The sequence below is a fragment of the Octopus bimaculoides genome, chromosome 22 (assembly GCF_046866305.1).
Source record: "Octopus bimaculoides isolate indiv1 chromosome 22, ASM4686630v1, whole genome shotgun sequence".
NCBI lineage: Eukaryota > Metazoa > Mollusca > Cephalopoda > Octopoda > Octopodidae > Octopus > Octopus bimaculoides.
The window spans coordinates 8,882,625-8,896,103 of record NC_142949.1 but is presented as its reverse complement, the minus strand read 5'-3'; the positions used below and the strand labels follow the sequence as shown (position 1 = coordinate 8,896,103).

The window sequence follows — 13,479 nt, the reverse complement described above, 5'->3', positions numbered from 1 at the left end:
TAAAAACAATAGCGCCTTCACCCTAACGGACAGTGGCGATACTGCTACCGACGTCACCACCTCCTCCAGCTACGCCAACACCAGCAGTCCCGCACCAACAACAGCAATGTTGACGGCAGCATCAGCATCAGCATCAGCGGCAGCAGCAGCAGCAACAACAACAACACCAGAAGGTACAGCTCCGACAACACACGCCTACGGAGAAACAATGGATATTCCGCGAACGGAATTTCAAGCAACGTCTCTCCAACCAAATTTCAGGCCTTGTGCCTATAGTAGAAAGGATTATTATTATTATTGTTATTATTATCATTATTATCATCATTCCTAATAATTAATTATTTCATATTTTATTCCACGTATCTTAATATAATATTATTGTAATTGAACTTTATAATACATATTTATATCTATTAAGTCATCCAAATTATATTTTGTCCTAGTTTTTATTTTATTTTTATTTGTACTTTTTAGTTACAAATTCATAGTGCGTATATGCTAAACATTTTTTACGCTTACTGTTAAGAAGTTTGGGCTTAGATTTTAAAATTTGGAAGATTTCATCAATACAAATATCACAACGCGCATTGGCTACTTTACAAGATATAGCATGGCGGATAATTTCCACCTTGAAGTTAAAATCCTCATTTTTGTCCTTTAATTCCCAAATAAAGTTGCTTTCACTGGTGCTAGTTGAGTTATTTTTGTTTCTAAATATGTTGTTTCATGATTGGCGATTCTTCACTTAATAAAATTTGCCGTGGAACCTATGTAATAAGAATTTGGTCCCTCAGATTCTACTTTGCATCTACATACCACGTTTTTCTGTTTGCAAAGATTATTAAGCGGAGTGTTATCTTTAAATTTGCAATCATAATGAGTATTTTTATCTTTCTCTATAATTCTGTGGTCAATACTAATCTTGTCCATAGCGTTAGTTTTTTCCCTTATAATTCCATGGTTAAAATTAGATTACCTACCTTTCTCCACTGTGAGAACTAATTTCTTGCGCATTAGAATTGGAAATAATCTGGTTACTGTTTGAGATATTATTATTGCACATGCATCTATTATTATAGAAACTGTTCAATTTTTTGTTATTTAGTTAATAAATGATCTGAGAAACATTAATTGAGACGGAAAAAGCAAATTTAACTAATCCCGTGTTAATTCTCTCATGAAACTTATTTTCTTGAATAGAATATTTGGAGATAATTTTGTAAAATGATTTGATTTAAATTACTTTTAATTTGTTTAGCGAATGGCATTACCAGCCATAAAATATTGATTTTATTAGAATCTTTATCATAATGATTTATTTCTGGGTTAATTACATTTATAAATAGGTTATGCTGTTTAGTTTATTTTTATGAATTTTATTATCAAGGCTTTGCGTATGAATTGTATTATCAAGGCTTTATTGACTCTAACTCCATTTATTTATTTATGTATTCAGAATTATTAATGTTATAAATGTTGTTATAATATAAAGCTGTAGGCTGTTTGCATTTATGATTAATTTTTAGATTTATCTGCTCTGTATTATTATCGTTCATACTGGACTAGAATTCAGCGTGTAATATTTTATTGTTATTTAGTGTATATTTATTAAAACCATAATGTTTATTCTGCCTTGAGTATTTAGAATTTTGGTCGCTCATAATTTTATCCAAGTTATTCCTATTACTGTAGTTATTGCTCGGTTCGTAATATTTTAACGCTTGTTTATAACCAGCCTTCCTAAGTGCCAAGTTATAATAATCTTCATTAACGTTGAAAATTTCCTCATTCGGTGAAAGATACGAAATTCTTCTTGAAATATTCCAAATCCAAGAATTTGTGACAAATCTAGGATGATTACTTCCTACATTTATACACCTTGGGTTGGCGTTAAGTTTATGGTAGGATTTATGCTTCCCAGTGACAAGGTTTAGTTTCACCCGATCGTTCATCAGGTGATTCTTCTTGTGTCAGATTTTCACTCCGAGGAAATATTTAACTCGCTATTTCAAGATGCGATTTTTAATTTATTAACTTGTAATTGAACAAGTTGAGTATGGAAACGGATGTGAGTAGCAGAGAATCTCGACATTATGTGAAATTGAATTTTATCAGTTAAAACTCTCCATTTCCTCTTTATTTTATATACATATATATATATATATATATATATATATATATATATATATATATATATATATATATATATATATATATATATATATATATATATGATAATATTAGGGACAAAATCCAAAATTACAGGTAAAAAACTCAATTAAAATCAATTTATAAAAAATTAAAATTAAATTGAGCCTTATAGATAAAGTATATATAAAATATATAGTTTTAGGGAAAATAACCAATTTTCAAGAACTCATCGATGAAAATCCACTATCACATATAGAAAAATTAATAATTAAAAGCACAATAAATGAGTATAATATAAAGTAAAGTAAATATCATAAGATAAATATAATAAAAAGATTACACGTGTTTCATAATCAATTTTCAAATAGAAAAGAAATTTAAATCGATTAAAATCAATTAAAATCAATTGAAATTATCGAAAATAAATTCTATTCAAAAATATAGCTAATCGTCAGATCGGAAGTAGAACAATAATTAGATATATATCTCAACTAACAATAAGTACCAAATGAATTAATATGAAATACTTATTATATAAAGATAGAAAAATTATCTAAAAAATATCATAATATCAAAATAATAACCATTCAATAATCATCCCTTCATCCATTATAATTACATGTATATTATATACAAAAAACATCTTACATAAATTATCATTGTTTTAAATTATCATTGTTTTAAATTATCATTGTTTTAAATTATCATTGTTTTAAATACAAGTTGAACGAAGTTTAAGTTTAAAATAATAATAAAGATAAAATTAGTACATATTTAACCGGTGTAATAGTTAAAGCTAAAGACGTTTATTTAATTATAATTAAAGATCAATTGAATAATAGAAAAATACATGATTATTTATTTCTACCAACGTAATAATAAAAAATATGAATGAAAAAATTATGAATGGAAAAATTATGAATGAAAAAATTAGGAAAGAAAAAATTATTAAGAATAAAAGATTAAACTTTATATATATATATACAAAGTTTTGATTTAAAAAACTTTAACGATATTATAAACTATAAAGATTAATAATTAATCAAATATTATTAATCAAAAATAATCGAAAATATATCAACACTATTCAAATCGAAGTTCTAATATTATGTTGAAATGAAACTATAACTTCTAAATAATTTAGTGTTAAATAAGTTATCTATTAAAAAACCAAATGAATAGTATAAAAACAAGAATACATATTATTTTCAAATAGTAGAAAATCTTTAGCAAAGTGAAAACAGTACTTATCCAAATATATATGTATATATCAAAAAATTGATTAATGTGATGAGGTTCAATATTACTAATTGATGTGGCTCGAACACCTGTGTCGAGCAATAATAAGTCGTAACTAGAATAACTCATTTCAAACAATATCAAATTTATGTTTTCAGTTATGTCAATGTTCCTCACTGAACGTCAGAGCAACATCTGCGTTTCAAGAAATTAGGCTACAGATATCTGAAGAAGTAATGTCAGGTTGTAACATCTCTTTTCAACATATCTTAGCCAGGGTTTCAAACAATTACTGTATGGTGGATAGATTTTATGACTGATTATTTCTAATACGTTCCGGTATTTCTTCTTGATATTTTCCCAGTCAGTTTACGAGTTTTATCGTAATATGCCGGACTTGTTCGGGCCCATACCGGCCAGCGTCCACACAAACTGACCACAGAATGGGAGGATTACCAGCTCCGTGAGTTGGGGAGTGGTGACGTTGATCAGAAAGGACCCGAGAAAGGGGGATATTATAAGTAACTTCAGGCCCATAATTCTACCCAATGTAGAGTTAAACATTTTGGCCAATGTGTTAGCCAAAAGGTTGACGCGTGTCGTGGAGAAACTTGTAGGGAAGGCGTAGTCATGCGCCATCCTAGACAGGTCTATTCAGGACAATCTTCACCTCTTGTCTTCACCTTAGGTAGGGTGGGTAAATCCAGGACAATCTTCACCTCCAATTTTCACCTTAGATAGCGTGAGTAAATTTACCGGCAAAGGTGGGGGCACTGGTCCATTTAGACCAAAGTAAAGCTTTCTATAGGGTAGACCACTAATACCTGGCGGCGGTCCTCGAAGCGGCTGAGCTGGGCACGGATTTCCGTGGTTGGATCACTGCCATTTATAGCGGCATCAAATCCACCGTCCAGATAAACGGTTACCTGTCGGAGCCGTTTCAGATCAAGCGCTCGGTTCATCAAGGGTGTCCGCTGTCTCCATTTCTGTATGTGATGGCTCTTGAGCCATTACTGTGCAAGTTGGAGAATTTGGGGGTGCATCCCCAATGAAATCGGATGCGGCAAGTCTGTCTCTGCTTATACAGATGACGTCACCATCACCGTGTCCAATGAAGCCCAGCTACCTTGCGTAGAGGACGCTATTAAAGGATACGAGGCGGTGGCAGGGGCAAAAGTTAACAAGGACAAGTCGATTGGCTTGCTCCTCAGCACCTGGAGGAGTAAGTCGATATCGTCCAGTGTCGTGGGTCACTGGACAGATGATCCTGTTAAGTTGCTCGGAGTTTGGTTAGGACCAGACTCCCAGACGGAGAAGAATTGGAGCGAGGTGGCAGACAGGGTTGAGGCTCTAGTCCGGACTTGGTCTGGAAGGGCTTTGTCCCTGAAAGAAGGGCGGGAGTGGTACAGGTGTTTATTGCATCTGTTATCACCTACCGCTTAACCGTTGTCCCTTGCCCCGATTCGTGGCTAAGCAAGATGGAGCGCCTTCTCTTCCGCTTGTTGTGGAAGGGAGGAAAGTCACTTGTGAGGCGCTCCGTTTCCTGCCAGGAACCGCTAAAGGGTGGGTTAGGGATGCCCTGGTTAATGATGCGCAGACATGCACTGAGGCCAAAGGGATATCTGGCTCTATCTGGAAGGTGACCAGGTGTGGAATCGGCTGGTGGAGGAATTCTTTCCGCGACCAGCCTCCTTGGAGAGAGTTAAAAAAGAGTGTCGTCAGGCACTCATGCTAATCCACAAGGCGGGCAAGGCCGGCAGTGGGAATACCACCTCAGTTTTGTATAAAGGGCTGGTAGAGTTAAAAAATGATGACGTCTTAGGAGGGGCTCTGGGGTTCGATGAGAACCAACTTGCCAACCTGTTCCGAAATCTTTCAGGCCGGGGTATTTGGATAATTACCAAAGACCCCTGGCCTGGCAGTGCTACAGCAATGCTTTACCTATTCACGATAAATTGTCAAAGCACAGAATGTCAGTGGCAACGGCATGTCCAAGATGTGGGCTGGACGATGAAACCGTCCAGCAAGCTCTTGTACAGTGCTGGGAGCTTTCAGGCTTGATAATTTACGTAGAGCACATTTTGTAACACCTAGGCAGAATACAGCTATCAGCTGAGTCTATAATAAAGATTGTACCGCCAACCGGACTCTCAAAGGAAAGTGAGGCATATTTTCTATATACAGTTGCAGTGTTGAAAGAGTGTGTGTGGAAGACCAGAATGCAAGGACTCGTGACGGGATCCTTCACTACTAGCCGAACAATTATTCTGTGCTGATGAAGGGAAATAACCCGGAAATCGCGACACACAGATATTGTTTTGAGCTGAGTGGGGGTGCTAGATTCCCTTGTTCATAAATATAAGGACACAGATCATGTCGTATAGCCAGCTGGAGACGATTTATCCTGGGGTTACAGCAACATTCATCCTAAATTAGAACTGCTATGTTATGTCGGTAATCTTTATTCCAATATAACTAAATGTTGGATTATTCTATTTATTGTACTAAATAATTATGTACTATTATTTTTTATAACCTATTTTCAAATTTCCTAATTATTAATTAATAATTAAGAAAAGGGAATTTTTTTAAAGTGCCAAAAATTATTTTAAATGAATTATTTTTTAAATTTTTAATAGAATTAACAAGTAATAAGAAATAGAAGTAGTAACTTGTAATAAAAGTTTTAGTTTTTATAAAAGCTAATATTTTCTAAATCTAAATATTTTATTTGAAAATTTATCCCTTAGCTGCAATATTTTAAGTAAAAATTTTCTTGTTCTGTACTCTACCAAATCTAATAACTTGTCCTGAACTTTTCCGGGTTTATAATCTTAAGAATATTTCTTTCGTTCGCATTTTCCATGTAATAAATATATATAAAGTCAGTCGCCACTTCAAAGTGTCTGTTGAATGTTACTACTAGTTTAAACGCAGGTGGATTCTCCACCAGCTGGATTCTCCACCAGCTGGATTCTCCACCAGCTGGATTCTCCACCAGCTGGATTCTCCACCAGCTGGATTCTCCACCAGCTGGATTCTCCACCAGCTGGATTCTCCACCAGCTGGATTCTCCACCAGTTGGATTCTCCACCAGCTGGATTCTCCGCCAGCTGGATTCTCCGCCAGCTGGATTCTCCACCAGCTGGATTCTCCGCCAGCTGGATTCTCCGCCAGCTGGATTCTCCGCCAGCTGGATCCTCCACCAGCTGGATTCTCCACCAGCTGGATATCAGTGTAACACTCTGCACTCTTTATATACAATATATTGTTAGCAGGGGTGGGGGAAGAAACCCTAACTACCCTCAAGCAGCTAACAGAATCTGCGGGCATATAACTGCGGGCGCAACAAACCACACTATTTGTTCTGGGGTATGTAGCCCATCGCCCTCTGCACCTCCATCTTCTACTGCTTTACCACACGCTTCTTTTCTCTCGTTGCTCTACTTATATCTCTGCTTCCTGCTTCTTTGTAATTAAATGTTATAAAATAGAACTTGGAGAATACTTCTCGTTGCAATAATGCAGTGTGACACTGCAATGTAAAATTTTATCATCCATATCCATAACTTAAAGGCGAACACAACAGCGAAGAACGAAGCACTGAGATTTTGTTACCGTTCAATAAAACAAAGAGCACAGCGAAGAACGAAGCACTGAGATTTTGTTACCGTTCAATAAAACAAAGAACACAGCGAAGAACGAAGCACTGAGATTTTGTTACCGTTCAATAAAACAAAGAACACAGCGAAGAACGAAGCACTGAGATTTTGTTACCGTTCAATAAAACAAAGAACACAGCGAAGAGTGAATCACTAAGTATTTGTCATTGTTAAATAAATTTATTTAATTGAGATTTCAATAAAATTTGACGTATTATTAGCATAAATATATTAGATATTGAATACGTTGGTCGTATTAATTTAGGGTTGTTAGAAAACTCATAGTTGTAGATTATGGTTTACAGACTTTCTCTTCTTTTACCATTTCTGTTCTTGGTGCAACATACGTGAATTTCTTTCCAGGAAAAATTACAAAATCATTAATGTTCGTTAACATTCTATATTTCACTATGTCTCTTGATGTTTATTCATAGATTTCTACTGTGATAGGATTTGACGATTTCTTAAATTTCAAAATTGAAAATGTAGTAGTAGTAGTATTAATAGTTGTAGTTGTAGCAGTTGTAGAGGGAGTAGGAGTAGTAGGAGGATGTAGAGAAGCAGCATCAGTAACAGCAACAACGCTTATTGATGTTCTTGTCATAGTTGAGTTTACTTTTGTTGCTTGTCTGGCCCCCTTTGCTTTGTTTGTTTTTGTGATCTCATTGATTTTCCCCTCGTATAAAACAGTCTAACGTATGTATTTGCATCCTCAAGATTCACCAGAGCAGAACGTCAATAAGATGGTAAATTTACAAGAAAAATCAGGAAAGCGATTACAGTTTGGCATAAACCGTTATTAGCCTCATGGATCATATTTTTTGAATTACAAGAGCACCTAAATATAAAATTACATTCACATGAATAACCAGAGCAGCAAAAAGGGCGATTTACATAGTTGTAAGAGTAGCAGACCCCCGTTGAACATGGAACATAAGGTGTCGTGTCTTCGTTACTGCAAATACAGAATATAGTTGGAAATAACAAATAGTATTAAATTATGTTTCTCATTAAGAGAGAAGGCAAAGAATATATAGGGGGAAGGGATCAGATGGTACTGATGTCTTTTTTTAATCGACGGTGATATAACTAGAGAATATGAGGGGAATTGAACGCACAATATGCAGAACCGAAACAGGTACGACTAGTCCTATTTTTCTATTCTTTTAACAATTACTAACTGTGTTTTCTCGCATGTCTTAACAAGTAAGTATATAAATTTCTATCCAGAATTTTACAAGTAGATTTAAACAGTGACAAAGGAATTAATAAATAAATATTGCTAATAGTTAGAGGGGAGGTAACAAGTAGAATATTAACGTTCGTCAGTTAATATTTGTAACAAATATGCACAATATTCCCTCGCCATATAGCGGTTTACCTATCGCGCATGCAGTACATCGCGGTTCACATATCGCTCAATCAGTACATCGCGGATTTTTCTGGCTAATATATGTAAATTGATATCGCGGACTCCTCAGAATATCGCGGATTTCTGCGGCCGATAGGTATTCATGTTTTGTTTTAATATTTTAATTATTTGTGTGGTAAAATAAGCATTTTCACGCCTAAAAATTAATGAATTAATAAATAACAATACAGTACAGTAGTGCACTGTATAACACATTAAGTAAAATACATTAAAAGAAAACACGTATGGAAAACGAAACTCGATAGGAGAGTGTGTGGTGTTGTTTTGCATTTATAATAATATAAATATATACAAATTATAGAAATGATAAAAATTATAGTACTGTACAGTTTCTACTTTGCAGTACTTTCTCTCAACGCGGCAGGTTTTAGAACACACGCGATAGTCGAGGGATTACTCCATATTAATTAGATGTGTCTACTTTTAAATTCCCCGGATAGTTTTCGATTAATATCAGATATGTTGATCCTCTATATTCAAATTATGGTCGCTATTTTGACGTAATACGGAGCAAGTAAATGAAATAAAGAGTATATTGTGCAACGTTGTCCGTGAATTGCCTGTCACATTGGAGGAAAGAAAAATTAAAGCAGAGACAGAAGAATTTACCACGAAAATGAAAAAAAAAAAAACAAGATCAGAAGAAACAAATAAAAATGCATGTTGCTGGACGTAACACAATTTCGAACTTTTATTCGATATGTGATAATGTGCTTATGTATGCACAGAGGGTCGCAATGCCAGTCTCGCTACAAAATCGAACGTTGAAGTAATTCAGCACTGGACATCCAGGAACTTCTACAATGAAGTCACGTATGAAGAATTATGTTTACTGACGAAAATGGATCTAGATGTTGAGAAGTTGGTAAAATCCTGCCGAGGTTGTGCTCTTACGGATCGTAAAATTATGTACATGGTGAAATGTTCAAAATAGGAACATACAAGGTACAGGAATCAGCAGAAAAGGAGGTTTGCTGAAGGAAAGAAGTACTCATGGCGGTTCTCTACGATATTTTTGATGTGCCAACACCGCTCAGAAATCGTCGGACCAAGGCGTACCAAAACAAGAAAAATAAAACATATGGAATTGCTGGAAGAAGTTCCCGAAGGAAAAAATATTAAGCTTCCAGGGGACGTAAATCTCAAATAGGAGATGTGATGTAAAAAAAGAATATCTATTCACTTCCAACAGAATACAATCTAAAAAGGAAAGATGTTATGGTGATATATATTACCACACCTTTGAGATTAAAAGGTGGATTCGACCAACTGATATAAAAGCTAAGGTGTCTCGTTCAAAAGAAAAAAGGAAAGTGTTGGAGTTTCGCGTGTTGGTAGCAGGAAGTTACGTCTGTGAATATATTGCTTTACCCCCGTTTCGTTAAAATCATATATCCACAACAAAGGGTATACAACATCCTGTTTGAGAGATGTAAACGAGGTTTCCGAAAGAACAAGCAAAAATATTCTCTTTCTTGACAATACTGTTCAGAACGAAAGACCTTAACCTTTATATGGTCTTAAATTCTGCCTACACTGGTTTCTCTGTCTTTGTGAGAAAAACGATTTTCTTGGGTCGTTGTTTCATGTCATCTGATAATGATGGAGAGTAATGCCAGTCTACGATCCTTAAGATCGTCAAGTAGTATAGCATGTTACATTTGTGTATATCGTGTTGGTTAAATTAACCCAAATACAGGCCTTGTGTGCTTCGAGTTACACAAACTAATGACTAGTTAATACAACACACCACTGGGTTTGTAATAAGCTTCCATCTCAGTTCGGAGGTTCAATGACTTTAACAAAATAGCTAAACATGATAGTTTCCCTTAATCATATTCTATTTTGAATTGAATGTAATTTATTCCAATATGAGAACAATATAAATTCATTTCATTTCTGCATTCTTTCATACTAAAGAAGAAAACATTTGACTAAAGTGTTTCCCTCATCTAATTAAAATACGAGTAGAAAGAAGCTACATTTCAAAGTTTAGCAAACCTGAAATCTATCAGCTCATAGATGAAAGGTGCTAGGCTCGGATGTTAAAATTCTCTGCTATCTAAGATTCAGACATAAATTTCGAACCAAGCTCAATGAAAATCACTATTATGTATATTAAAAAGCTGTCTGGGAGGTCATATTGACACGCAACGAATCTTGTAGCCCAGAATGAAACCAGAGAGTTGGCAGAAAATTATAGGCCCACTAAACACACGCTGTCACAAACTATTCCTCCAATAGCATTTCCAGTCAAAGATGTGGTGACTGATGAGCAGGAAGGTGGAAAAAGGCAAGAGCGAGGATGGGTGCAACAACTTTTCATAAACAAACCTGTACTCTTTGAAGCGAAAAAAGGTAAAACGCAAGAGTCTTGCAGCAGTATGTCTTGATAGTGGGGAACGCAGTTCCTCATTATTCTTTTATTCTTTTACTTGTTTCAGTCATTTGACTGCGGCCATGCTGGAGCACCGCCTTTAGTCGAGCAAATCGACCACAGGACTTATTTTTTGTAAGACTAGTACTTATTCTATCGATCTCATATTCCAAACCGCTAAGTGTTGGGGGACAAGCACACACACACACACACACACACACACACACACAAACACACACACACACACACACACACACACACAAACACACACACAAACACACAGACACACACAGACACACAGACACACACACACACACACACACACACACACATACAACGGGCTTTTTTTAGTTTCCGTCTACTAAATCCACTCATAAGGCTTTGGTCGGCCCGAGGTTAATGTAGAGAGACACTTGCCCAAGGTGCCACGCAGTGGCATGCTACTTACCGCCCAGCCACTCTTTGAAGACATCACATATAGTATTAACAGCTGCCGAAAAATGTCAAGGTACTTCCGCATCATGGGAAACAACGTTGCTGTCAAAACACTATACAATGCAATGCAGAAAGAAAAAACATTCCCTGCCATGTATGCAGAAATCCCTGTTTATTGAATGCATACATAGACATCAGAACAAGGAATACTGGTGGAATATTAGCATAAAAAAACCTGCCAGTTTTAAAATAACGTGCCAAACTCAAAGCATAAAGCCGGATGAAGTGCCTCTAATTATTTCATCCAGAGTGCTAACGATTTTGCCAGCTTCCCCACCTTGTCAATACTAAATTAATTACACTAATATGAGATGTAGACACGTAGGTCTTACCTTGTATTCCTCCTATGTGCATGATGTCTTCTCCTTAGATCGATGGTAGCGACATCTGAAAGAGATATTAAAATACATATGGAAGAATTAGATGATCATTTACCAAAGCTTCGTATAGCGCTCATCAGATAAATCATTGAACAGAGGATAATGTATTTATGATAACACCATCTGAAACAAGATGGAGGATCATGACAACTGGAACTCAGCATTTCCTCAGTGAGAGACGTAACCCATTAAGTCCCAGAGTACTTAAATTTCTGAATATTACTTTTAAATTTTACAGTTGATAGAAAATAGGTTGAAATGAAAAAAAAAAATTATTAAAACTCCTTTACTTCAAGTAGAAATGGAAATACTCGGTGTCCTATAAATAGGACACTGCGACAATGTGATACAGCTTATTTAATGTTCTCATTTAGTGTCCTATTTATAGGACAGTGGGACTTAATGGGTTAATATGGCTCATCACTGTAGTGATGGATATTTTTAATACATAAAGGAGATAAAAACCAATGAAGCAATAAAAAGGAATGACAAGAAAACAAACAAAAAAAGACACATGAAACATTATATATAGCACTTGCTGATTCTCTTCCGTAATTATTTTATTAATTAAGAATTCTAAGGCAGAAACATTAGTACGCCGGGCGAAATACTTAGCGGCTTTTCGTCTATTTTCATGCTCTGAGTTCAAATTTCGCTGAGGTCGACTTTGCCGTTCATCCTTTCGGGGTCGATGAATTAAGAACCAGTTGCGTACCTGGGGTTGATCTAATCGACTGGGCCCCCTCCCCCAAAATTTCGGTCCTTGTACCTGGAGTAGAAAAGAATAATTATGAATTCTGAAGGCGGCGGCGAACAGGCAGAATCGTTAGCTCGACAGACAATATTCTTCGTGGCATTTTCGCCAGTTCTGCTCTGATATAGGAGTAAGAAATCAGATCACACCACTTGAATTCTTCCCGATTTCTATATGAAAGATTAATCGGTCATAGTGTTAATTAAATGTTATATATTATAGAGAAGAATCGTAATTCCGAATATTTCATCTATGCGTAGTGTATATAAGAAGAGAAGTATTTATTTGAAAGCTCTAATTACATATAGATGGTGTACATCTGAAAGACCGCTGAGGTGATATTATTCATTTTCCTCCTTTCCGCCATTCTATTACCCGCTTTTTCTCCCACTACATTTCAGTTGACCATAAATTGAAAGAAATTTCTAATTCTACTTACCTTGTTTACCCGAGGTGTATGAAACGAATACACAAAACAATAGGACACTGATTCCCTTCATAACGCACCTGATGAGAGAGAAATATAACAACGAAAGCCATTAAAAACGGAAGCTTTTTTTCTTACAAAGAAGCAAAGGTTTACAGCTGAAATTTAGGTAACAACTATCATTTAGCTGTTTGAATTTATTTCACTGAAAATCCAATCTTTACGACATGATCAATCAAACAATTAGTAAACAAGGTAAAAGAGACGTGGCCAATCAAAGGAAACGTGGCGGAGAACAATTACAAAAGATCTGCCCCTACGTTCTGAGTCCAAATTCCGCCGAGGCCGACTTTGCCTATCATCCTTTCGATGTCGATTAAATAAGTACCAGTTACGCACTGGTGTCGATATAATCGACTTAATCCGTTTGTCTGTCCTTGTTTCTCTCCTCTATATTTAGCCCCTTGTGGGCAGTAAAGAAATAAGAAAGGTTAGCACGCCGGGCGAAATGCTTAGCGGTATTTCTTCTGTCGTGACGTTCTGTGTTCAAATTTCGCCGAGG

The 13,479-nt window shown here is 35.7% G+C and overlaps 1 protein-coding gene across 5 annotated transcripts in view; it reads right to left on the bottom strand.

The window, feature by feature from the left end:
- LOC128250514 (uncharacterized) overlaps positions 1–13,479 on the bottom strand; it is a 37,390-nt gene that overhangs the window by 22,260 nt on the left and 1,651 nt on the right. For all 5 annotated transcript variants that reach the window (XM_089339608.1, XM_089339607.1, XM_089339606.1 and 2 more), the window contains exons 2-3: positions 12,930–12,997; positions 11,689–11,743 (exon numbers count right to left, since the gene is read on the bottom strand). In XM_089339608.1, the coding sequence (XP_089195734.1) occupies positions 11,689–11,743; positions 12,930–12,990 (116 nt within the window). In that variant the 5' untranslated portion in view covers positions 12,991–12,997. The remainder of the gene's footprint in view (positions 1–11,688; positions 11,744–12,929; positions 12,998–13,479) is intronic.